The 26,720-nt window shown below is 52.9% G+C and overlaps 1 protein-coding gene across 3 annotated transcripts in view; it reads left to right on the top strand.

The window, feature by feature from the left end:
• RASSF5 (Ras association domain family member 5) overlaps positions 1 to 26,720 on the top strand; it is a 72,224-nt gene that overhangs the window by 42,194 nt on the left and 3,310 nt on the right. The window contains exons 1-4 of one of the 3 annotated variants that reach the window (XM_082834349.1): positions 444 to 857; positions 23,903 to 24,013; positions 25,036 to 25,333; positions 25,822 to 25,937. In XM_082834349.1, coding sequence (XP_082690475.1) covers positions 738 to 857; positions 23,903 to 24,013; positions 25,036 to 25,333; positions 25,822 to 25,937 — 645 coding nt within the window. In that variant the 5' untranslated portion in view covers positions 444 to 737. Of the gene's footprint in view, positions 1 to 443; positions 858 to 23,902; positions 24,014 to 25,035; positions 25,334 to 25,821; positions 25,938 to 26,720 lie in introns of those variants that run through there. The other 2 variants (XM_082834348.1, XM_082834350.1) reach the window with 2 other exon arrangements.

Consider the following 26,720-nt stretch of genomic DNA (forward strand, 5'->3'; position numbering starts at 1 on the left):
AGGTGCGGCATGGATGGGGGGAAGGGAGGAGGGACACTGTCGACCTTAGAGCACGTGCTACTTCTGAACCTGAGCCATCCTGGGCGATGAGAATGAGCTGCTTCCAGAAGGATGAAGAAAGGAGAGAGGGAATTTTCTCCCTCGGGTCCATCCTAGTCTGTTCCTGCCCTGCATCCCTAATCTGACTCGTGATGCCCTAGGTCCACTTGCCAACGTGGTCCAGGGGCAGGGTGGGGAGGCGCAGGCCTGGGGCGGGAGGAGGGGGAGGGGCGCCGCGACAGCCAGCGGCTTTGAGGAACCTTGCGAGAGGAAGTGGCTTCCGAACTCCTCTGCGTGCAGTGAGAGAGAGGGGCAGGAAAGGCGCGGGAGGCGGGGGAGGTGTCGAGTTGGCGCTCGGCGCACGGGGCGGAGGGGGGAGCCGGCGAGGAGGGGCTGAAACCGCAGATGACTAGTGAGTTGGAGAGCGAGGTGAGCGCAGCGGGGTCCAGGTCCGACCCCCGTGCTGGCAGCCGCTGGGGAACAGGTTACCCCGCCGCCCGAGCCACTCGGGCCCCAGTGTAAAAAACCGAGGCAGCCGGCTCCGGGTCTGCCCGGCCCGATAACGGACTCGCTCCCCGGCGGGGCTAGAAGCTCACGCCGCGGCCGCCTGGGGAGGGATCCCCACCTCCCTCCGCCGCATCCCGAGAGCCTGGCCCCATCAGATGCGCCCGCTGCCTCCGGCCGGAGCTCCGGGCTAGATGACAGTGGACAGCAGCATGAGCAGTGGGTACTGCAGCCTGGAGGAGGAACTGGAGGATTGCTTCTTCACTGCCAAGACCACCTTTTTCAGGAATGTGCAGAGCAAACATCCTTGGAAGGTAAACTTAATCATACAAGAGACTTTCATTGTGGGGAAATAACCTCTGTGGTCTAGAAGGGAAATCTTGCACCTGGCAAACAGGCAGTCATGTCTTACGGGCGTGGGTGGGCAGTTGCCCTGCGCACCCTCTTGAACTTGTTGGCCGAGGAGACCACGGGTTGGATCTGGAGCCCTTTGGGGGCCACCGGCAAATGCTCCTTTCGGCATTTCTTGTCCCTGGACCTTTTCAAAATGGCTCTCTAGGATTTGGTGACAGCGCTTGCCTGGTGGTTTGGGGACATGCTCACCTGTGCCTGGGAGGGTGACCTTCCCCCAAATCCGAGCTTTGAAGCTCTCGATGGCAAGTGGGTGGCACCCAGTCCCTCATTAAGATAATCATTAACAGGTTGAGACTTCCGTATTGCAAATGGCCAGAAACCATCTTAAAACACAGTCCCGGAACTTTGCAGAAGTCTAGGGTGTTTTTAGAAGCAAACTAAAACTTCTCTCCTAGGTCATTGTCCTACTACCGTTTTGACTTCCTGGGTTAGTTGGGGATAGCCTAAAGGAGTTTGCATGTGTTCCCTAATGGGGCTGTATGTGCTAGATACCCAGCTTGCCTGAGTCCCCTGGCCTCGCCCTCCCAGTGCGGCTGGCTGGCCGTGTATCTGCCACATACTTGGTGGGAGTGGTGGTAGAGCTCCGTTTATTTATTTGTTTTGTTATTTAGATGAGAGGGCTCCAGGCCAGGTCCTTGCCTAAAAGGGCCTGTTTGTAGACTGAAGTGAGCGGTTAACTTTCACAGGTGTGTGCAGGCTCATCATTAATTTAGCAGTCCTCCACTGAGTAGAACTAACCAAAAACTTCCCCAGGCCTGACTCTGGGGCCTCCGTGGTTAATAATTCATGTTGCCCGTAGGGCCCGCATTGGCTGGGGTCTGACCTTCAAATAAATGCCCTGGACTTTTCAATTGCGAGAGGACGCCCAAGAATCAGAAGAGAGGTTTTGATTTTAGTGTTTGAAGGATCAACTAAAACAGGCCTCTGGAACCAACACCTGTGTTCTGGGGCACCCCTTCGAGAAGCTGCATTTGTTCTCAAGGACTGGGGGCTGGGGTAAGGAGGCCTCATGCAGAAAGCATGGCTGCCGAGTGAGGTGTCCAGCTCTCTCTTGGAGTTCCTGCCTCATTGTGAGGACCCCCTCCCACCCCACCCCCACGCATACACATACACATAAGGGCACTCCAGCCATCTGGGGTATTTATTTAGACCAGTGGTTCTGCACCTTAGCTGCACACTGGAATTACCTGCAGAGCTTTAGAAAATGTGGATACTTGGGTCCCACAGCAGGGGAGTCTGATTTCCTTGGTCTGGAGTGAAGCCTGGGCATGGAGATTTTGAAAAGCTCCCCAGGTACTTCTGAGATGCACCTGAGGTTGAGAACCATTGCTCTAGAGAGTTTTGCTGCTGCCTGGGAAGGAAATGGTTCCTGTTTTTAGAACAAAGTTTAGCTGCTGCCCTCACTGCCCGCCAGGCTGTAAGCCCTCGGTCCCAGAAGCTGGGTTTTTTGCATGATTGGGTAGAGGAAGGGGCCCTGCAAAGCTGAGGTTTCTTTCGGTTGGCAAATGAAAAAGGTATCTGTTGCAGGTATTTCTTGGGAGAAACAGAGATATTTGACAATAAGATATGCTGGGGTGGGGTGGCAGTGGGAGAGGTGACTTGTTCCTTGGCCCAGAGAGACTCCTCTCTTCACTGTCCCCCCAGATCCCCCTGCAAGCATCACTCCTGAAGATACATCTTCGGTTTGGCACACACATCAACTCTACTTTTGCCCAAGTCTATAAGCCCTCAGAGGGCGAGAATCCCTTCTAAGAAATGGGTTTTATTGAACCCCACACAGGGTGATAAGGATAAATGCTTCAAAGAAGGACAGAGAGGTGGCCATGGCCCCTCTTATCCCTGGCCTCTGCCTGGCTGCAGTGTGAGAAGAGTCTTGACGGAGGTTCAGAACTGCTGTCGGGGACTGTTTTTCTCAGCACCAGACTTGCCATGCGCACAGCCTTCTCCAGGGGGTGCAGGGCTGCCTCTCATCGGGGAGCACGCACTGGGGCGGCCCCCGGCTGTGACGGGGTGCGTGCGGCTGACTCAGGAGCTGGCGAGCTTCATCCACATATTTCAGTCTCTGGTCCTTCTGGGTGTTTTCCGGCCTTTAATAGCATTTTAGCTCTCTCTCCTCCCTTGCAGCCACTTCTGGAAAGGGTTTCAGAGAGATCTGCCATCTCCTGACCCCATTCTGACCCCTAACATTGCTTTTTTCCTACCCAAAGAGAGATCGCATATGAGCTCCTAGGAGAATTTCTCCTTCCTGTCTCCAAGGAAAGGCGTTTATGTGCTTCCCGGTCGCCGAGAGACTGAGGGCCGTATTCAGGAAAGGCCAAGCCGGCTTCTATAATTAGCCTCGTCAGAACAACCTGTATCTGCTGCCTGCGCGCCCCTGGCTGGCGCAGAGCTGCGGGGAGCCTCCTGCTGTTCTAGGAGCCTTCCCTGGCCCGGCCTCCGAGGAGCCCAGGAGGCCTCTCACCAGCCCCTCGGGCAGGATGTGGGAGGGTGGGGAAGGGCCCTCATTCACAGAGAGGAGGCCCTGAAGAGAGGCAGCAGCAGAGGAAGTGGGCCTAGGCCCTGGGCCCCAGCTTGTTCTCTCTTCGTTTCAGGGGGCTGAGGTGGGGCCCTCCGGGGACTTCCCCCTTGGCTGCTGGGCACGATGAGATTGCTTACCCAGGGTCACGTGTCCAAATGGGGCTCTTGGTGGCTTGGGGGAAGCCCAACCTGTGCGCTCAGAGATGCAGGCCAAGCTGCTCTCAGGAAGGTGCACACACGGTCACTCAGTCCAAGACACTGGAGTTGGGGTCGGGGTGGGGGGGTCATTCGAGGTCACACAGAAAGTTCATGATGGACCCAGGGTTAGAACCTACATCTCTCATCTCCCAGCCCAGAGGTTTTTCTGTTTTAGGCCCACAAAGGGCAGGTTTTGGTGTTTTGGTGATGTGTGGGTCTGGTGACTGGGACCTTTGGGCATCCCTGCCAGCTGCTCCTTTCTTCCTGTCTGGGATCTGACTCTGGAAGTGAGGCCAACTTCCACTCCCATCGGTTCCCCAAATGCCTGCAGAGGGTGGCAGTTTAGTCCCCCTGAGCAGGGACACGGGCACTCTGAGCTCTCTCTGCATGTTCCACAGGCTCTGGGACCCCAGGAGCCATCCAGAGCATCGGGGTGAACGCTCTGGGGACACAGAAAGCCCGCTGCTTGCAGCACGTCAGAGCTGGAAGGACCCGGATCTAGCACCTCACTTTACAGATGGAGAGGCTGAGGCTAGAGAGGCGCAAGGACTTCACCCGGCCAAATACCGGGCTGGGCGGCGCCAGGACTAGCCCCCTCTTAGAAACCTTGTTAAGAGCTCTTCTCGGTCTTCTTCACTCCGTGTGTGACAGGGGTGAACTGCAGTCCTTGTCCTCTCAGAGCCTTCTACAAAATGGAAAGACCCAAACGACCTCGGGCTAGGAAGGAGCTGCTGGGTCCTTACATCCCTCCACTGCATAAGGCCCTCACCGTCCCTCCGTTCCTAAGGCACAGCGGCCCAAGAAACATTCACTCTACACTTGACACTAGCAGGGGTCCCTCTCATCAGTCCCAGAATCTTACAACTTTACAAGTTCTTCTTCGTGTCTATCCTAGGACACTGCTTGCTGTATCTTCATCATGCGTGTTTTCTTTGTGGATATGGAGGTGCAAGTTTGACTCCATCTGTGGTTAAATATTATACTTAAGCACAGCTGGAATACTTTCCTATGCCACCCCCCACCCACCCCCCATACCCAGGCCCTCCCTGGTCTACACTGACACCATTGATTCTTGAAAAATTCAAGGAAGACGCAAAGAGGAAGGCGTGGGGGGGGGGGGTCTCAGAGGTCACTGTCCGAAGCCGCTCCTGGTTCCGTCCCTGCACTTGCCCCATCTCCTCTTGGGCCTCTGTGGCTCCAGGGACGTCATCCAAGCCTGACAGCCCTGGGACCAGTCAGGGAAATCCCCATCTCTCTGCCAGCAGCAGGAACACCCAGGTCTCGGGCTCAGCACCTGCCCCTGCCCCTCTTGGCATGAGAGAAAAGAATACTAAAGATAAGTAGGTTCCAAATTTGAGCAATCAAAACTAAATCTTCAGAACCGTTGGGCCATATAACTGCTTTTCCATGTGCTTTCTCAGAAGCCTGCCCAGCTCGGGACTCACCTCGAAAGATGCTTCACGCTAGCGCAGCCACGCGATAGCCTCCCTTTGGGGCTGGAACCTGTATTCCCCTCCTGTGGAATTTACTTCTCGTTGCTTCTCTGGCCCTTCCCAGTGTTCCTTTTCTCCGTGAAGATGGTAAACCCTGTAAGATCAGAACTCGCATCCCCTTCGGGCGCAAGGCAGCACCAAGTACTGGTTACAGAAGCAGGCGCTGACTAAATGCTGGTTGAGTTCAGTTGCTGCATGGTCTCTCTTGCATCCTGTATAATCAGGGTGGACCAACTGTTGTAACAAACAGCCCCCGTTATTTTCAGTCATTGGATATAATAGAAGTTTATTTCCCTCTTTAAGTAAAGTTACATTGGCAGGTGGGGCTCAGGGTAACACATGGGAGGTTTTGTGGGCCAGGCCCGGAAATGGTGTGTGTGTTTTACATCCACGTGCTATTGGCCAGAACTCAGTCACGTGGCCACACCTAACCACAGGGAGGTTGGGAAATGAAGTACAGCTGTGAGCCCAGGCAGACGAGGAAGCTGGATGTGGTAAACACTTAGCTGTCTCTGCCGCACATCCTCCTGCTACCTCTCTGCCCAACCACCGCTGGAAGCTCTGCTCTGCTTTTTTGGTGAAGGGCCGCAACCTCTGTCTCTTTGACTTTGTGCCTCTCCATCTGTCACCAAGGATGTGCTCTTCCTGGGATGGGGGGTGTGTGTGTCCTGTCTCCCCCAACTACACTGGGAACTTTTTGAGGACAGATGCTTTTTCTTACTCAGCACTGCCCCGGTTCCTCTGTAGCATCTGAAGCCTTCAGTGGTGCTTACAAGGTTTGCCCTGGCTACTGACATCAGAATCTCTCTTTGGATCACTCTTTGAAAATGGAGTGTCAAGGGTCCACTCTAGACTTTTTGGCTCCTGAATCTTTGGAGGTAGGACCCTCAAATCTGCTTTTTTAATACTTCCCCCTGGTGATTCTCATATATACTGAAGTCTGGGAACCACCAGTTTAGGAAATGTTTGGTAATTGATGACTTCAGTTGGAATTCAAGACGAGCATTTATCACAGATTCCAGAGAGCCTCCTAGGCTGGAAGCCCAGAAGGTAAAGGGTTTTGTCCCTGGTCACACAGCTAAGTAGAGACAGACCAAGGACTCAGAGCCCCTGGGTCCCTGCTCAGAGCGGTCCCCATTACTCTCACCACAACGTGCTAGCAGGGATGTTGAGGGGACGGCCCTTGGTGATCATGACCGATGCGTGATGTAACGGAAGCAGCACAGAACTGTAAGCAAAGTCCTGGCTTCTCATCTCAGCTCCAGCTCTTAACTGAGGGGCTGTGGCCAAGACACTTCAACCCTCCAGACGCAGGCACTTCATCTGGTCCTTTTAGCGAGTGCGATACGAGCCTGTCCTTCTTCTTTATCTGAGAGTCCCTCACCACTTTGCATGGGAGCAGAGCCTTCTTACCAGTTTCTCATGGGACTGGCAGGGATAGATCCTGACTACCAAGTTCTCTAAATTGTAAGGACTTCGCTAGGGTGGGGTCAGGAAGGGGGCCTGAATGGCTACATGAGCCCCCTCTCCAGGACCACCTGGGACTTACCCAAGACATCCTCACCTTTGTGTTCCAGATTCCTCCCCTCCCACCCACCCCTCTCTCTTCACAAGTTTAGACTGTTTATCCTGACTCAGCTGGCTTTTCCCTCTAAAGCAATTCCAGTTATAGCTCAGGGCGCATGCAACAGCCATTCACCCACGCAGTTTAGGGAGAAAGGAAGATTTTACACTGGTATCAACCTTGAATCCTAGCTCTTAGTTTACACCATCAGGTTGGACTCTGGATCCAGCTTCCACCCCATGAGCTTGAAAGGGAGGCATCGTCGGGCCCAGCCTGGGTGCCCAGCAGCCTGTGTTCCCATCCCTCTGCTGCTCTTGACTTGCCAGGTAACACACACCTGTGTGCTTTCCAGCTTGGGGATCCTCCTGTGTGGAGGACCCAGACCTGTCTTCATTCAGGGCCTCGGTCTCCTCTTCTGGAGGGCTCAATCTACCCGTAAAGTAGCATCCCGGTCCTGGCATGGCATATTCTCTGTGGATAAGAGGCCCAGATAAATTTGCCAAAAATCAGGAGCACTTAAGTTCAGGGCCGGGAGGAAGAAGGAAGCTGTAGTGGCAGAAAACTTCAGGTTACTCTCCCTCAGCCTGTGGCTTCTGTCCTTGGTGCTGTCCTGGTCCCTGTCTCTTCTTTTCTCCCACCCCACCCCAGCTTTACGTATCACTCCCCAGCCTACATCCCCCATCTCACCTCTCTTCTTGGCTCTAGAATACTTTTTTTTTTTTTTTTTTGGTCTGCTTCAGGTCGTTGAGGCACGTGGAGTCTTTTGCTGCGGCACACAGGATCTTCGTTGCGGCACTCGAGCTTCTCTCTAGTTGTGGCGTCTGGGTTTTTTGGGTTTTTTTCTCTCTCTAGTTGTGGCGTGCGGGTTCCAAAGCACGTGGGCTCTGTAGTTTGCAACCCTCAGGCCCTCTCGTTGAGACGTGCGAGCTCAGTAGTTGTGGCGTGCGGGCTTAGTTGCCACTTGGCCTGTGGGATCTTAGTTCCCCGACGAAGGATCGAACCCGCATCCCCTGCATTGGAAGGTGGATTCTTTACCACTGGACCACCAGGGAAGTCCCTAGTATAGATTTCCTATAGCCTATTGGAGGTCTCCCATGCTCCTCAGTTGCCTAAAATTTAGTATGTCCAGAACCAACTCGTAGCTCTGCCCATGACTGATTTCTCTCCCTGTCTCTACCCCACCCTACTAGTCCCTTCCCTACCTTTGAAACCTCAGGGGTCTCCCCGCTCATCCCTTCCATCCAGTCTGTCACTGTGGCTTCTGCCTCCACAGTGTCGCAGATGTCGGTCGCTCCTTTCTGTCCCCCGCCCTGCCCTATGTTGGGGGCTTGTCACCTCACCCCTAGATGCTCCAGGAGGTCACCCAACCAGTTTCCATCCTGTTTCTTCTCCTTCTGTATATCCTGCATTCGATGGCATATCGGTCTGGTGTCCTGAAGCCTTCGGAGCCCCCCATTTGCTTCCAGAGCAAAGCCCACACTTCGTTCCTGCTCGTTATGTAGCATCCAGGGCCCCACAATGCCTGGACTCAATCAAAATGTTGTGTTCTTAAGTTTCTTATAGCACCGAGCACTGGGGTGCTGGGAGATACAGAGATGGATAAAATGCAGTCTCCACACTTAAAGGCCTATGGCCCCAGCCACGTTGTGTAACAGACCCTAGTTGCCCCCCTTCCCCACCCATGAAGTGTCTGGATGGGGGCCCCTGAGCAAAGGGTCATCCAGGGGGAAGACACGCTGCATCTGCCCTGCAGCCACGTGACTCTCATCAGGACCTGGCAGCAGCTCCCAGAATCAGAGAGCCTGGGGCATAGCTTAGGAGGGGGCTGGGGACAGGCTGGCAGTGACAGAGCTGCAGCAGCCACTGAGAGCGTTGGAGGGGATTGACTTAACCTCTGAAAAGCAGAGACTCCTGGAGCTGGAGGAGACTGTCAAGGGTCTTTACAGCCATTCCCCTGTTTCCGAGCAGGCCTGCATATAACTGATACAGGCAGGGAGGGAAGCTGTGCTCATTACCACCGTCTTCCTCCAACCCATTCATCAGTCCTCCCTTGTCCACGGTGCTAGACAATGTGACTCCAGCTGGTTGGATCCCTGCTGTGTATGAGGCTACAGTTCGAGGCAAAAAAAATCGGGGAGGGCGGCAGCAGAGCGTTTCCGCCTAACAGACCACACTGGCAGAATTTCTATTGCTGTCAAGCCGAAAGGTTGGCATGTTCAATGAGGTAGTATGTGAGAGGGGCTTAGCCAAGGGCTATGCCCCCACCCCACGCTCACCCGACCCCAAAACACATGCTCTTCCCACCACACACATGGCATCTCGGGTGAGAGTCAAGTTCCGAAAGGCTCCAGCTAAGCTCAGCTCTCCCAGCTCTAATCTGGTGACCTGCCGCAGGAAGCTGTTTTTCTCGTTCAGCCAATTTCCAGATGCTAAAATCCAGGCCGTTTTTCCCTGTTCTGGTCTTGGGAAACCTGGTCGCCATACTCTGCCACCAGCACCTCATCAGCCTCCAGTCCGTGAGCCCCTCTGTATCCTTCTCATCTCCTGGCTCTCCGCAGAGTGAGGAGTGGTGTTGGGCTGTCCCCCGTGCCGTGATGCAGGCGTCAAGGGGAGCTGGGGCCACAGGGCACCAGCCTTGCGGCGGAGAGTATGAGAGGCAGGGCCCTCCGTTGGCCAGAACACGTGGAGAGGCAGTAGGCAGGCCTAAACTCCGGAGTCACACATGGCTGGGAAAGTGTGGGTTAGCGAGGAGGATGCGGGAGCTGATGGGTCCAGGGTGTTTAGAGAGCATTTCCGGTTGCAACTTGATGCTCCCTTCTTTCTGCTCCCAAAACACTGGTGTATCCTTCTCCCCTATCCCTCATTTTGATGGGCTGTACTTTTCTGGAAGAGGAACCAGATCTTGTTCATCATCGTGTCCCCAGCACATGGTAGGCACTTAATGCGTGTTTGATAAAGGAGGAGGGAGCTTGGAGGTTCTTCCTCAAAAAGTTTCTTTCCCCAAGAGGCAGCGGGGGCTCCCGGAGGACACACACAGCACTTTAGGCAAAGTATGTGAAAATGGATCTCAGGACTGTGAGAAAGGGAAGCTTGCTAAGATTCTGGGTGAGGAATCAATGGATTTTTCCAGTGACTCTGAAAAGAAAAATCTCACTGAGCGAGCAGAAAATGCAAGGACAGCTTTCCATCCACCCCATCTGTGGTTGCTCAGCTATTTGCCTTGGAGGATGAGGGCAGGCAGGGCTGGGTTACTAAGCAACCAGGCCCTGGCACCTGCTGGCAAGTGTTGGTGTGGTCCTTCCTCAAGTGGGGCCTCCCTGGGGGGCTGAGGCAGAGGGGTCCATGTGGGGAGGTGGGAGAGCCCGCTTTGATGGATTTCTCCTGTCTGCCTTTCAGCCATGGGAATGGCAGGTTGAGGGGGGAGGAATCAATACACTTCTCATTTGTTTAACTTTCCCAGTTTAACTCTAAGCAAGTGAAGATCCCAGTTTGGTGACCCCAGTAGTCTGAGCATTCTCAGACGGCCCAGGTAGAGTGGGCGGGGGCCCCAGGCCCTCAAGTGGGCCCAACACTGGGCCTGGCAACCCAAGCCCTCAACCTCCACTCTGGGTGACCTCAGGAAGCATGCTCACTGCTCTTGGTCTCACTTTCTCCTTCTGTAAAATGGGGAGACTTGCCCCTCCAGTGGAGACTAATTGCTAAAGAGGGCCCAGCATCTGGCTGTGAGAATGGGTGGAGAACTCCTGGGCTTGGGATTATAAAGGCTGTTTCGAGGAATGCAGATGGGTGTTGAATTGTGACGTGAGGTGGGGTTCTTGACTGCGGTGCGTGGAGGTGTAAGGTTCTGTTCACAGAACAGAGAAAGGGCAGGAGCTAGGGTTCTGCTGGGAAATGGTTAGAATGTCAAATAGTAATAGTCAGTTCCTGGGCCTTGATGTGTGCCGGGCACTGTTCTAAGTGTATAGACTCATTTAATCCTCACATCATCTACAGTTGCCGCGTGAACAACGCGGGTCTGAACTGCATGGGCCACTTATATTTGGATGGTTTCAACAGTAAATATTACTGTAGTACACGGTCTGTGGTTATTTGAATTCGCGGATGCAGGATACCGAAGGCCCACTGTACGTTATATGCAGATTAGCTCCAGCATTGTTTAAAGGGTCAACTGTGTATATGGTTTCCATTTAACAGTGAGGAAACTGAGGCACTGAAGGGGTTCAAGGGTCACACAGCAGTAAGGGGCAGATCCAGAACTTGGGCCCAAGTAGTCTAATGCCAGAGCTCCCAGCCCCTAAGCTATGCCGCCTCTCCTGTAGCTCTTTCCAGAATTACCCAAGTAACCGAAGCCCCAGCAGTGAGGCCAGGAGATGCTCACAGATGCAGCTGCATGTCAGCAGCATTCGTCTTGGAGTCACTGAGGACAGCGCACTTTACCAGGCCATTTAGGAGACAGGAAACCAGATGTCCCTGCCCCTGAGCCTTTAGGATACAATGAGAAGACACACACGTGGAAAGACTCTGAGCTACTCAGTGACCAACTAAGACACATTTCAGTATCACAGAGTAATCCCGGAGCACCAGCGTGGGCTGGGTTAGCAGGGCAGGCAGGCAGCGCAGGGACAAGAGGGCGTGTGTGGGCCAGTGGCGAGGCTCCAGCACCCAGCACCAGCCCAGCCAGCAAAGATGAAGGCACAGGCGGGGCTTCCAGTTAGAGGGGAGCCGAGAAGGAGCCACTCCCCGCAGCAGGGCAGTGCCACGGGTGTCCCAGCCGCCCCTCCCCTCTGAACGAGCGTGGCAGTGCAGGGATACGGGGAGCTGGCACTGGCTCCCACGCGCCCGCTCACCACCTCGGAATTCTCTGAATCATTTACGGAGGCTCGGCCCCAGCCGGAGCCAGCACGTGGTGGGAGAAGGTGCGCCTGCTGTCCCGGCACCCACGGCCTGTGATTGGAACACACGAGCTGGACTCCTAGAGCCGCCCATCTCTCATGGCCCCGTGACTCTGCAGGGCTTGGCTTGATGGCTCTCAGAGCACGTGGGATCCTAGAAACTGCGGGACCCTGTGGTCAAAGCATTCTTGTGCAGAGATGTCCACTAGGGTGAGAGTGAGGAAGGGATTCGGAGGCGGGGATGGAAAACTCTGAAGGCAAGCCAATTGCGAGCTCCCAGCTCGGCGACTTCAGCAGAATTCCACGACTCCGTGGCCTGCACAGGAAAGATGAGACAGTGTTGCCCCACATCTTCCTTTTGCTGTCGCATCCATTTCTCTAGGATGTGTGAGGTTGGAAGGCCGGGGTAGCTCCTTGCTCGTGGCCGGCTGTGACGGGGTGCGAGGAGGGCATCTGAAGCAGGGTGGGAAGTGCCCACTGCTTGAATCGCCTAACGATTCAGGTTTCTGCAGAATGTGGGTGATTGGACTGTTCGTCTCAAGGCCCGTTCCAGATCTCTGAGCCCAGGCTTCTGAATTGCACCCGAGCTCCCCTCTGGAGGGTCGTCTAAGAAGCTAGAAGACCCTCTCCTGGCTGCAGCTGTTCCTCTGAGCCAGGCTGGGCTGTCCAGGTCATCCCGAGGCTTCAGCCATTTCGTAGTGCACCTGGCAGGAGAGTGGCCAGGCCTAGGAACAGAGCCTGGTCCTGGAGGTCCTGGGATGAGGGCCCACTTGCTTAGAAGTAGGATCGACTCCTCACTTTCCCGGAATATAGAAAGTAAGGGACACTCCCAACTTTACGGGAACCAGGTGAATCCATGAACTGGTTACATGGCCCCCAGGTTCCCCTGCCCTTGGAATCTTCTTTTTTTATTGTAAGAAAAAATATATAATGTAAAATGTACCCTTTTAACCATTTCTACGTGTATAGTTCTGTGGCATTAAGCACCTTCACATTTTTGTACCACCATCACCACCATCCTCTCCAGAACATTTGCATCTTCTGAACTCAGCACCCATTAGACAATTAACTCCCCATTCCCTCCTCCCCACAGCCCCTGGCAACCACAATTTTACTTTCTGTCTCTTTGAATTTGATTACTCTAGGAACCACATATGAGTGGAATCATAAAGTATTTGTCTTTTTGTGACTGACTTATTTCATTTAGCATAATGTCTCCAAGGTTCCTCCATGCTGTAGCGTGTGTCCGAATTGCCTTCCTTTTTATGAATGAGTAATATTCCATTGTGTGTTTGTACCACATTTTGTTTATCCAGTCATCCATCAATAGGTTGCTTCCATGTCTTGGCTATTGTGAACAATGTTGCTATGAACATGAGTGAACAAGTCTCTGTTCAGGTCCTACTTTCCCTTCTTTTGGGTATATATCCAGAAGTGGAATTGCTGGATCATACTGTAATTTCATGTTTAATCTTTTGAGGTTTCGCCATACCATTTTTTTATAGCAGCTTCATCATTTTCCATTCCTACCAGCAATGCACACAGGTTGTTATTTTCTGTGTTTTTGAAAATAGCCACCCTAATAGGTGTGAGATGGCATCTCACCATGGTTTTGATTTGCATTTCCCTAATGACTAGTGATTTCAAACAGTTTGTCATGTGCTTATTGACCATTTGTATATCTTCTTTGGAGAAATGTCTATTCAGGTCCTTTGTCCATTTTCAATGGGGCTGTTTGTTTTTTTATTGTTGAGTTACAGGGGCTCTTTGTGTTGATATATTCTGGATCTTGATCCCTTGTTAGACGTATGATTTGCAATGGAATCCTCTTTAAATTGATTCTAAAAGAGCCAAGTCTCGCATTTGAAGAGACTGGAGTCTAGGATGAGTTATTGGAACCCACTCAATCACCCTGCCCACCATCATCCCTAATTCACTCCGCAGTGCTCTGGTCCTGGGTTCTCTGGGAATACAGAGATGGGAAAGGTACAACTCCTGGTGTTGGGATGCTCATGGTCTAGTCAGGGAGACAGGCTGAGACACAACTCATACTACTATATAGAGGATGAAACCAGTGCTGGAATAATATTGGGGTGTAAGCTTATGCTGTCGAAGAGCCCACTAATTCTAGATAGAAGTGGTGGATTAAGGAAAGTATCCCCCAAAGATATATCAGTTCCAGGGGGCAAATTCTCTCATGAGGAGGAGGACGTCTCAGACTGAATGATCAAACTAAGATGTCAGGGAGACTGAAAGGAGACAGGGACCTAGCAGGAAATCCAGTGAGGAGAACTAACCTGAAAAAAGACCTTCTCGGGCTTCCCTGGTGGCGCAGTGGTTGAGAGTCCGCCTGCCGATGCAGGGGATACGGGTTCGTGCCCCGGTCCGGGAAGATCCCACATGCCGCGGAGCGGCTGGGCCCCTGAGCCGTGGCCGCTGGGCCTGCGCGTCCGGAGCCTGTGCTCCGCAGTGGGAGAGGCCACAACAGTGAGAGGCCCGCGTACCGCAAAAAAAAAAAAAAAAAAGACCTTCTCATGCCCTAGAAACTCTTGAGGGCACAAGAGAATGCCCCAAGGTAAAATTCCTGTTGCCACTGCAGTAGAACCGGTGTCACCCTATTCTGCTTGGATTCACACTTTAGACCTCTGAACTAAAAAGGGGGGCTTCGTAACGGTCCAGGGGAGGGGAGAACAGAAATGGAAGGGATTTGCAACATCTATCCTCCGAAACAGTCAGCGTGCAGGAGTCTCCTCTGATTTCCAGTTACTGTCTCAGAAGTAGATGGGTGCCACGGAGCAGGAGCCCTATAGGACCCTTATACAATTCTGGAACCTTTCATTTCCATAGATTCGATTTGGGGTTTTGTGTGTGTGTGCATGTGTGCGTCTTATTGGTTCTTTGTGTTTTCCTCAGTTCATTAAGCAAACGTTTAAGGGCCCCTCCTGTGTGCCAGGCCCTGTCCCGGGAACTGCGTCAGTGAACAAGTCTTTCTCTGCCTTTGGGAAGCTTCTATTCTATGCTCAAGCTGCAGGGATGTGTGCTGATCTTGAGAGGCAGCCAGAGCACCTGTGTCCAGGCCACAGCCGGGGGGGTGGGGGGGGGGTGGGGTCGGGGGAGGGACTGTCAAGAAAACCTCCAGGGTAGAGTACAAGGATGCAGTTTTACAGAGGAAAGAAGGACAAGCTGTGCCCTGGGGCCTGGAGTAGACAGAAAAAGTGAGGGTGGGTGTCCGTCTAGGACTGAGAGGGGATACCTGGGGCTACTAGAGTAACCACATGTGCTGGTTTGCCCAGGACTTTCTGATTTGGGCACTGAAAGTCCTGCATCCTGAGAAAACTCAGTCCCGAGCAAACTGGGACAGCTAGTCACCCTACCTGGGACTCAGAGCTGAAGGCACCGCCTACTTATCCATGGGACACACAGTGGGCATGTAGTGCCAGGGGCCCACAGCACTTCAGGGGCCCACAAACATGTTTTAATTTCTTTTAAAATCAGGAGAAAGAAATGAACTTTTAGGTTGAAGAAAGTACTTTAATCTATGACATTTATATATTTGTCTTTATACCAATCATAAAGTATAATTTCCAAGACTTTTTCATGGAGAAAGGGGCCCACAGCCCTGAGGATGAAAGTGCATGAACAAGAGTCATAATGCGGCCCAGGCTGAAAGGCCTGTCAGGGGCCAAGGTTAAGGCGAGAGGACTCCCGCATGGGGTCAGTACCCACCAGTCAGACTCCCCTTTACCAGATGAACGACTACTGAGGCTGCTGGTAGTTACCATGGCGTTTATTGACTGCTTGCTGTATACTCACATTGTGCTAAGCACTTCCAGATGTGCAGTCTCATTCCGTCTCTGCAATAAATGTATAAAGAAGGCCGCCTTATCTGCGTTTCGCAGGCAAAGCATCCCGAGTCTCAGTGAGACTGACTTGACCACGTTCACAGACGACCAAGGGTAGGGCCAGCAAAGGCCAACCTATGGCTGGATGTGCAGGCAGCCTGACCTAGGGGGTAATCACATACCTCCATCATTGGGTTATTTCGAGGATTAAATGAGATTGTGACTGCTAAACCCTGCGCACGCCTGGCTGTTGAGATTTTTATCATGATAATGAGGCCCTACAGGGCCCGAACTTAAGTGCGAAGCTCCAGGGCCACAGGGCTCTCCCAGCTTCCTGCGTGGGGCTCCTGCCACCCCAGGTGACGTGCTCCTGCCAGTAGACAGAGGTGGCCAAGTGAAAGGGTGAGGGACGCCATGCCCAGGCTCCAGGACATGCTGGCAGCCCAGAGAGTCCACAGACATGACGCCCGCACACGCGGAGCTGGGCTGGGCTGCCTGGGAAGCCGCCGAGGCTGGTCCCGGGTTGTGCCGTGCTTATCCCGGTGTCCATGTATGTGTGTCTCTGTCTTCCCTCCTCAGATGACCTGTGAGCTCCAAGGACAGGGACCACACCCCATGGGTTTCAAGTCCCAAGGTGCCTTTCACAGTCCCCAACCCATGGGCAATTCAGTCAGTTGCTGTTGACTGTCTACATTGACCACACTCCATAGTTTTGTCTTTAGGGACTTCAGTCTCTAGTTTTCAAGGCTCCTCCTCTACATCCCCCCAGAGCAGCTCAAATTCCACATGGTTCTGCTTGTATGGATGGCTCCATCCTTCCTTCCTTCCTCTGCTGGGAATAACCTATCAGGGAACACAGTTAACGAATTTGATTCTTTTATTTCGGGACATTGGACAGCTCCATAGAGGGACTTGTGGGAATCAACACCTTCACTGCCCTGGGTGGGGCTGGGGAAGCCATTCCAGAACACGGCCGTCGGGACTCGGAGGGGACCCTGTAGTGAAGCCCCATGGGGCTTCCTCTTTCCCATCTGGTTGAGGCCATCACAAAGGGGCCAATGAACCCTGAATGTGATCTGAGCATCGAGCAGGGTGTGCCCAGCCCGGACAGACGGGTGCCTGCCCCTTTCCTTCAGAGGGTCCTACTTAGGATGCGCCAAACAGAGACAGCAGGTGTTTGAGTCAGGCCAGCTGCTGGGCAGAAGGCGTCTGCAGGTGGTCATTCTCCTGCAGCCGATGCCTGAGGCGCTCATCCCAGACAGAGGCCTGGAGATGCTTCCCACCCAAGGGACAAAAGAATTGCTGCTGACAGATTTGCTAAGAGCTAAGAAAGAGGAAATGTGGCAAAGGCTCATGGTGACCAGCTTCCGGGATAGTTTTTGTTTTGTTTTCTTGAACTGTGTGAGTTGAGAAGGTGTGGACCTTACTTGAGCTCGGCCAACGTGGGGTCTGGCGAACGAGTAGAGAAAGCCAGTGGTGAGTAAGGAGCAAAGTCAAGTCGAAGAGAAGCGTTAGGCACGTTCTGTAGACCAGTTGTCACTGCTGCAGTGCAGACCTGCTGAGCTCCCAGCTCTCCCCCCAGAGGCCCCCATCCCCACACCCAGTTCTCTGAAACAGAAGAGGAAGCAGTGATGAAAGAAACCACCCTATCCTATCTTCTGTGTAAAATCTTAGAGCTGCAGAGGGGCCTTAGAATTCTGCTGGTCTCGCTTAGTGATTTCACAGATGAGGAAACTGAGGCCCCAGGAGTGAAAGTGACTCACCAGAGGTCACAGGTCATTGAATGGGCTTGCGTTCATTCTCACCAAGAAATTGCAAAGAGCTGAGCCATGGGACGGGCTTCCAGCCAAAGCCCACAGCCCCACGCAGCCCACACCTTCTCAGCATCTGCTTCTTGGGGTGCAGGTTGGTATGAGGTGCTCCTGGACCTGACTGCTGTCCACGCTGGGCTCTGGGCTGAGTATCACCTAGGCTGGTCCATTCTCTCCCTGCCACCCAAGCAACAGGTATTTTTCTGACACGTCCTTGGAGGTCAGCCCAGTTCTCCGCTGAGCCCTGCAGAGGGTGCCAAAGAAGAATAATCATCAGATAGCCTGTCTGACTCCCTCCAGGGAGCATCTAATTGGGGAGATGGGATTGACACAGGTGAAACAATAATGAAACAGTAAAAGGCAGCATATAATCAGATGCTAAAGGTAGCCATACAGGCTGTGAAGCCACCTCCATAGGTCCTGGCAGTGGTGGAGGTAACATTAGCAGGCAGCTGCGGAGGTCCATGGCACGTGGGAATTTGCAGCTCTGCTATGACAGGAGTCTGAGGGTTTGAGGCCACGGGGCTGGTGTTTGGAAATGAGTCCCTGAGCTGGTGAGTGAGCTCAGCTGCCCACCTGCATCCTTCCTCAGGCAGCTTGCTGCCTCCCAATTAGAGAAGGGAGGAGAGAAAGCAGAACTCCAATGAAAGTGATAAAGCTTTTGTCTACTTGTGAAAAGTGTCCATTAAGCGAGAGTGAAGTTACCAAAGGCCCATCCACTGGTGGTGGGGGGAAATACACAGGAAACACCTGATTCTTGATAGAAGTATGATATTAGGAGAAAGGCGGGGACCAGTACAAACCTGTATACTGTATACCTTTCTCCATTTGGGAATTAAAATGTCAGGAACCTAAAAGATTAGGAGAGCAGAAAATGAGGAGATTGCTGTGGGCCAGAGAAATTTTCTCAGGAAACTACACAGAGAAGATGGAACTAGAGGAGATGGGGGCTATGTATTCTAGGCAGAAAAACTGCACAAATGACAGTGTAGAGCAGACGTGGGCAAACTACTGTTCGTGGGCCAGAGTCCACAAATAAAGTTTTACTGAAACACAACCACACTCATCCTATGGTCGCTCTCTGCTACAGTGGCAGAGGTGAGTAGCAACAGAGACTGGATAGCCTACGAAGCCTAAAATATTTGCTCCCTGGCCCTTTACAGAAAAAATTTGCCAAGCACTAGTGTAGAGAAAAGAATGAACAAACCCTATGACATGTGAGCCAATCCAGAGGAAGTGCTCCAGGAAAGTGAGAAATGAAATTGGCTAACAGAGATAGGACTTTGTATGCCTGGAGTGATAGTTACAGTACATGCCTTTTGGATGGGTTCAATCATTTCCAAAATACCCATTATTTCATTTGGTTTTACCTTTGCATCAATCCTATGAGGCAATAAAGGATTTTTATAGATGAGGAAACTGAGGCTTAAAGACATGATCCAACTCTCTCAAGATGACTTTGTTAGTGACGGGAGTCAGAACCTGAACACACGCTTATGTTCACGCCACAGGTATTGCCTGAGCCTCTACCATGTGCCAAACTGGAACTGAGCTCTGGGACCCCGTGGTGGAGCAGACAGGTGCTTCTCTCACAGAACTCAGTCCAAATGGCAATCCAAGACATACTGCACTATAATTCCTAGCAGAAAGCAAGATCATTTTTCTCCCCCTGTAGAAAATGGGGAACCACTGAAGTTTCTTGAGCAAGCATATATATTATCTGCTTCATGCTCAGGGCCCCTGGGTGTGGAGAAGAGACAGAAGTATGATGTAAGTCACTAAGGAGCTTCCGTCTAGTTAGGAAGAAAAACCAAGGTGGATGGTCTACTTGGAGGTTAATATTAGATGGATATTTAAGTGCAGGATAGTATAGTGTTAGTTTTGGATGTAGGTTAGCTCAAACCTTGCTGGGGCTCCATTTCCTCATCTGTGAAATGGGCATAATAATAGTACCTTCCTCATAAACTTGTGGTGAGGATGAAATGAGCTGATACATGCTAAGTGAGTAGAACAGTGCCTGGCACATAGTTAGCCTGTTAATAACAGTCAAGGATCATCGTCATCATCATGCAGGGCTGAGGTGGTCAGAGAGGCCTTGACAGGTGAAAGATTTCAGATAGACAGCAGTAAGATGATGAAAGCTGTGTGCAGGAGGAAGAGGCTGACAAGTTTAAAAAGAGGAAAAGTGAAATTTCTTTTTTTTTTAATATGTATTTATTTATTTGGCTGCATCGAGTCTTAGTTGTGGCACGTGGGATCTTCATTTCTGTGTGTGAGATCTTCGTTTCGTCACGTGGGATCTTTTAGTTGCGGCATGTGGGATCTAGTTCCCCGACCAGGGATCGAACCTGGGCCCCCCCTGCATTGGGAGCACAGAGTCTTAACCACTAGACCACCAGGGAAGTCTCAAAGGGAAAGTGAAATTTCTGGCAAAAGTGAGGTTTGCGTGATTTAGGTCCAGAAAAAAATGGGCCTGAACGTATCTGATAGTTCCAGCACATTCTCCTCAGCCCACTCCTGACCCTGGGGGTCCCTCTCCTCACTGGAGCTTTCATGGGCTGCCTTGAGCTCAGCTGCGGAGACTAAAAGCCACAGGCTTCACTCGGGGTCTCTTCTTTGTTGGGTCACTTCCCAATAACCGAAATTAAGACTTTACACATGTCATTGATTCGGATGCAGAATCAGCCAGTGTTTGGATTTTTTCTTAAAATAAAGTAAAATTCAACTTAGGGTAAATCTGCTCTGAGATAGGCCGCAGACCACAAGAGGATGGTCCTCTTTGTTTTGGCGTAATCATATTTTAATTGAAAAGTCTGAGGATCACTCTCACAAGGGCCATTTCTGCTCTGACCCCTCGCGCCCAGCCCTCTTCACTTGGCTGCATCCCAGTAACCCTGAGGGTTAGAGAGGACACAGACCTTTCCACAGCTTAGGACCTATGAACACAAATTTGCTTCTCACCAGTGCCCTGGATGTGCCGGCTGCATTGGGAACAGCTCAACCGTCTGCCACCAATGCCAGGAGCTTAATCAGAGCAGATGCATCCCATGCCAGATGCACTGAGATGTGTAAGCCTCCTAGGAGAGACACCTCACAGGGCAATGCCTGTTACCTTTAAAATCACAGCAGAGTGAGCTCCCCATACTGTCCCCATCTTGGGCCACCCCAGGAGACAAAACTCTGTCTGGTTTCTAGCTTTGTACCCATAGATGGAGAAGAATCTTTCACTCTGAGAACTTGAGAATCTGGCAGGTGAATAGAAAGTGGGGTCTTTGACTTATCCTCTGAAGATCGCAATATTATTGATCTGTTCACACCCTGGATACTGCCTTCTCGGTAAACCTTCGGGGGCAGTGCATATCTGTGAGTGCAAAAGTGTTAAGTCTGCAGCTGGATGGGGACGCTTGAGGTCTGAGATTGCTTGGGAGGGGTCTATACCAGTTCTTCTCCAACGTTGCTGCACATTAGAATCACCTGGGAGATTTTTTTAAATCCCTCTGCCCAGGCTGCACCCCAAACCAATTAAATCAGATCTCCAGGATGGAGCCCAGGTGTTGTGTTTCTCACGATCCCCCAGAGGAGTCCACGTGCAGCCAGGTTTAAGAAGCACTGGTCGAGGTTTTCCACCATCTGTAGGATGGGAAAGAGTGCACTCCCGTAGCCATGGCTGGCTGGCTGGCCGGCCTGCTCTGGGAGGTGATTCATTCAGTCCATGGTCAGATCTTGTCTGCCAGATCTGGTGCGGGCAGCAGCCAGGGGTGCTGTCATCCCAGGGTGGGAGATTCAGTGTGCTGGCCAGACAGGGCTCCTGGCACTCCCAGACGGGATGGAGATCAGGATGGTTGTTTTCTGCGTGAGTCCTGCAAAGGGTGCCCACGGCCACTTGCGTCACTTCCCCAGGTTTGTGGTGGGAAGGGGGGAATAGATGGGTTATCTGCTGCAGGAAAAGAGAACAGGAAGAAAAAACCTTAGGTTAAGGCAGCTCTGACTCTTACTGTATTCAAAAACAGGCTGGAATACCGGCCTTTGAAAGCCATGATGCAGCTGCCTTTTCTTACCGGGAAACGGCTATAGCTCATTTGGAAACTATGAGAGATCTTCCAGGAGCTTCTGGAGCTTCTAACTCTTTTTTGTAGATAAGTACGAGCAAGCTGTTAACTCCTAAGGAGCAACAGCCTGCATGTTTCAGAGACGGACAGAATGGAGTGTATGTAATGGTAACGGGATACTGGTCTTTCTGACTGGAAGCTCCCAGAGGGCAGCAGGCACGTCTGGGCCCACAGAGATGTGCCCAGTGGGGTGGGTGCTGGGGGCGGGGCCTCCAGGAACTAAGCGGGGAGGGACGAGGAGTGAGAAGCTCCACTGTGATGGTCCCTGGGTGAATAAGTCGACAGCGAAAGAAGACACTCTGTGTGGCTCACACCACTTGCTTCTCAGCTCAAGAAGATGGCAGATGCCCTGGGGAGTACTTGCCCTTGGGTGGTCCTCCATGGAATCAGGGTCCTGTTCCAGAGACCTGAGTGACCACATAGGAAAAGGGTAGGTCCTGCATCCTGGCGCCTGCCTCCTCCTGCCAGAGGCTAGAAGTCCCTCCTTGACATCTTTACAGGTGACACGGTGGCCCCAGGTCCTGAGGCTTCTGGGGACCCACTGAACGTTTCACAGGTCACGTAACTTATAGGTCTTGGTGTAGCGGCTGCTCATCCCAGCCCCGTTGCATGGAATTTCAGTGGTCGCTATGGGAGTGGCTGAAGCGGCTGTCCTAGGGTGACCACATGGAATTGAGAAGAGCATGGGTTCCAGACTTTGATGGACTCGTTTCCAGGCCCAACGCAGATGCTTACTAGCGGTGGGACCACAAGCGTGTTTCTTAACCCTTCTGAGCCTCTGTCTGTAATCTGTAAAACAGGAATAACATACGTAGTATGTAAGGTATGTGAGTGTACAGTGCTGTTCTGATCGAGATCCTCAAGGAAGAGTACATAGGGGAGCAGACAGGCCAGCGGAAGATGCCGTGATGGAAAAAGGACGTCAGCTCGTTTCCATGCTGAGGGGTGGGTGTGGGAGGCCACGCCCGCTCCCCTGGCAGCCACAGAGCTTGACATCTTATCGGCTCTGTGGGACTGGAAAGTGGGAGGGGGGAGTGAAGGCATCCTGCTGAGTGTGACTTGTCTCCCGTGGGCGGGCTGGAGGGAGGAGGCTGGACAGCTCTGCCATGGGAGCCTGACATGTTCAGCTGGGTGGTGCTGTGACGGCAGCATGGCTGTGAAATTCCCCAACCAAACCAGACACCCACAGGGCAGTGCTGGGTGATGTCAGCCTGGAGAACACGGTTGCCCCACCACTCTGGGCCTGTTTCCTCATTTGCCGGAGGAGAATCCTGACCCACCCTGGGTCCGCTAGATTTCTAAGACCAGGCAAATTGTTGGCAGGTTTTGACTGACCTATTTATTCCCCCAAACCGTGGCTCCTGCACTCCTGGCCACACAGGACAACGTGAAGACAAAGCAGGGAAGGTGGGTGGCAATGGACTTGAGAGAAGCCCAGGGAACTGACAGACGGACAGGTTTGCTTAGACCCCAGAATTCTCCCCTGAATTCTGTCCACAGTGTGAACAACATCGACCTGCATCTCCTTGGCTTCCTTCTTCCTAGAGGGGGTGCGGGGGTCGGGGGGGCAGTCAGAAGAATAAATTGTGATGTCATGGGAAGAACACAGCAGAACGGACTGGCATCCCTTTTAGTTCTGCAGAGGCTGACTGCAGGGCTTTAGGCACGTTCCTAAACTCCTCTGAGTCTCCGTCGTGTCACCCGTGAAATGTGGGTAATAAACTCTTATCTTGCAGTTTGGATTCTGAGGATTAACTGATATAATGCAAGCCAAGCACTCGGCACAGAGGAGGTGCTGAGTAAACGCTGGCTGTCCCCGTGCCCCAGTGGAGATTTATCCCCTCAATTACCAGGGAAGGCTACAGCCCCCTGCCCCCACTAGTTCATGCATTCATTTGATAAATATGTGTGTGTGTGTGTGTGTGTGTGTGTGTGTGTGTGTGTGTGTGTGTGTGTATTCTTACTATGTGCAAAGTGCTGTGGCCAGTGACATGGGGCCTGGACTAATGTCCATGTGCCCTTGGTGCTCTCGATCTGGGAGAATTGCTGTCGTTCCCATCAGCATATACTGGGATCACGTGTATGTTCCTGTCTCTCCAGCTCTATTGTTACTTCCCTTGAGGAGATGACCATGGCTTGCATTTCTCTGCATCTCCCATAGCATCTAAATGGACACCCTCCATAAGCAAAACAGCTCTGCTGATTCACCAGATTCACACCCAGTGCCTGTGTGCCGGGCCTTTTCACCTTGGTCTTGCAACAAGCCTGAACGGTGGGTATTGCCCCCATTTCACAGGTGTGGAGACTGGGGCCGAGAGAGATGGAAGTCACTTCCCTGGGGTAGCTGGCTGCGCAGGGGTTTGACCTTTGATTTTTCTCAGGCTGAGTCCATCCCATTCACTGTGTGAGGCTGGTGCTCACTTATTCTCGGTTGGAGAGGCCTTTGGGAGGACGAGGTCATTTCCTTCCTCATCCTGAGAGCCACTGTACATCTACCCTCACATCTGTGTCTGTTTCAGAATGACTGTAAACCCCCAGAGGAGCCGTGGTGCCCGCCCACGCTGCAGGAGATCAAGCAGAAGATCGACAGCTACAACACCCGGGAAAAGAACTGCCTGGGCATGAAGCTGGTGAGGGGGCCTGCCCCGCACTGCCCGCCCCCTTCCTCTCTCCCACTCCCAGCTCCATAGCCCCTGCCGGTGTGGCTCCCCTGCTCTCCCTCTGCATTCTGGGGGATACCCCCACCAGGGCCCTCCCCTTTCTTTGGGCTCCTGGAGGCCTCCAGGCTTGTGTGAAGCTGAGAGCCTGGGTTATCAGGGGTCTCTGTGTTTTAGGGAAATAAAACGGGCTTCAGAATAAGATCCACATCTAGTCTCTGGCTCTTCCTGTTTTTAACTTGTGGCTTTGGGAAACCTTAACCTCTCTGAGCTTCACTGTAAAATAGAGATATTAGTTCCCATTTGTCAAAGCGCTTGTGGGAATTAAATGATATACAAGTGACTAAGGGCCCAGGAGGCCCTGGGCAAGGGGAGCTCACAGCAACTCCTCCTCCCCTTCTTGGTCATTACAGCCTGTGTCTGGGGAAGCTTCCTTAGACTGTGCAGAGCTCAGAGGGGGGAGGGCACCAACTTTGTGCCAGGTTTGGAAAGGCCATCTTCAGTGGGGAGGGGAGGAGACAGTAGAAGAAACCTGCCCCCTGCTGGTGGCTGGCAGCAACTGGCTCTTTGGGGCTTCAGCCGGGTGGGGCGCTAGAAAACCCAGTCGCGGATAGGCCTGGGTTTAAGTCTTGCAGACTGCCGGGTTTTGGAAAGAGATGCAGGAGAAAATCCTGTGCGCTTGTTCTCCGAGGACCTTATTACAGAGCCTTCCTGCTCCTCCTCGGTTTGGCGGGGCAAACTAGAGAGGCCACTCCAGACCCTGCCTCTTGGCCTGGGGACCCACCAAAGGCAGTCGGCATCTGCCTCGTGACAGGGAATTTGGGGCAGGCAGCCTGAGCCTGTCGGGAGGGTGTTTGACTGGGATGGCACTGCTGTTAGGAAAGGCCCCTGCAGCCCACCGGATCTGGGGCCACGGCCCAGAGTGGCAGATAGGATCAAGCAACACAGACCCTCCCGGACCCCACATGACTTCCCCCCCGCCCCCCACCCCGCAGAGCGAAGACGGCACCTACACGGGTTTCATCAAAGTGCATCTGAGACTTCGGCGGCCGGTGATGGTGCCTGCTGGGATCCGGCCGCCGTCCATCTACGACGCCATCAAGGAAGTGGACCTGGCAGCCACCACGGACAGGCGGACATCCTTCTACCTGCCGCTGGACGCCATCAAGCAGCTGCACATCTGCAGCACCACCACGGTCAGTGAGGTCATCCAGGGGCTGCTCAAGAAGTTCATGGTCGTGGACAGTCCCCAGAAGTTTGCACTTTTTAAGCGGATACACAAGGACGGGCAAGGTATGAGAGAGCTAGCTCCCACCCAGAAACTACCTTTCCCAGGTCCGTCTGTGCTCCCCAACACACTGGAGTGGGAGGATTGGGCCTCTCGTGGCACCTCCGCCCAGCCATCCGTGTGGCGTTAGGTCTGTGGAAGGGCCACACGCACATTCTGCCCGCTCACTGTGCCCCTCCCTCTACGTGTGACTTCAGGAAAACCACACCCTGGGCTCTCACTTCCTAATCTGTGGAATGGGACGGAACCCGCCCACCACTCCTACTAATCTTTTAGGGAATGACGTGAATGGAAACATGCTTCACACTCTAGCAGACGCGAAGATAAAGGTTGTTACCCTATTTATTCTTCTCAGGTTCATTTCGTTAGGTTGAAAGGATGTCCACTTCCATTTAGAAACACCAGCCTCTGCGTTTCCAATCGGTCCCACCCCTCCTAAGCCCCTGCCCTTCTTTTCCAAGATGAGCGCCCAGCCCCCTCTCTTGGTTTGCAGTGCTCTTCCAGAAACTCTCCGTTGCGGACTGCCCCCTCTACCTGCGCTTACTCGCTGGGCCTGACACGGATGTGCTCAGCTTCGTGCTAAAGGAGAACGAAACTGGAGAGGTGGAGGTAGGTCTGGGACCCTTTGTTTGGTGCACAAAGCCAGCCTGCGGGGCACGCTGGGGGGCATGGGTTAGCCTCACCACCCAGCACAGCAGGAAAATGTCTTGAGGCAGCTGGGCTGGGGTGAGTGCCGGCTGAGGTTCAGCATTTAAGCCAGGATTGTAAGCGCCCTGGGGTAGCAAGTCAGGGCCTGTGTCTGGCAAGGCCCGTGGAAAGACAGGACTTCATGTGCTTTATTTCTGAAAACTCAGGGTGGATGGGCGCTGAGAAACTCCCTGTGTTCCACCCAGGTTCTTTTGCTCCAGGATGGCCTGGGCTCCACTGGGCATGGGTATTTTTGAGTCATTTGTCTCTCCCTGGTTCTTCAAAGCGGACCTCGATCCCCCAAGGGAAGCTCGCCGGAGTCCAGTCTGTGGTGTGAAGTGAGGTGAAACCAAGCTGGTGGCCCCCGCGGCCTGGGCTGCGTGGCAAGTGGCAGAGTAGTGACCGAGAACAGGGTGCCTCTCACAGAGTTTGTCACACTGCATTCACTGGAGGCCTGGGGTTCGGGGAAGCAGTCTTGGGAGCCACTGTGGAAATCTGGGGGGTCCAGGCGAGCGGGGCCCTGTCCTTTCCCGGCCTCCACCAGGCAGCTCTGCTTTCCATCTGCTTTATATAGTGGAAGATTTCGTTTGGAAAAAGTATTCCGCTGAAGCTGTTTGAACACTGCTGGCCCGTGGCAAGCTCACGGGCCTGGGGGTTTAGAGGCCTGGCCTCTAGTTCTAGTTTTGCTGCTATAAGCTTTGTGAT

Source organism: Leucopleurus acutus (genome assembly GCF_964270905.1).
Source record: "Leucopleurus acutus genome assembly, chromosome: 2".
In the NCBI taxonomy this organism is placed as follows: Eukaryota; Metazoa; Chordata; class Mammalia; order Artiodactyla; family Delphinidae; genus Leucopleurus; species Leucopleurus acutus.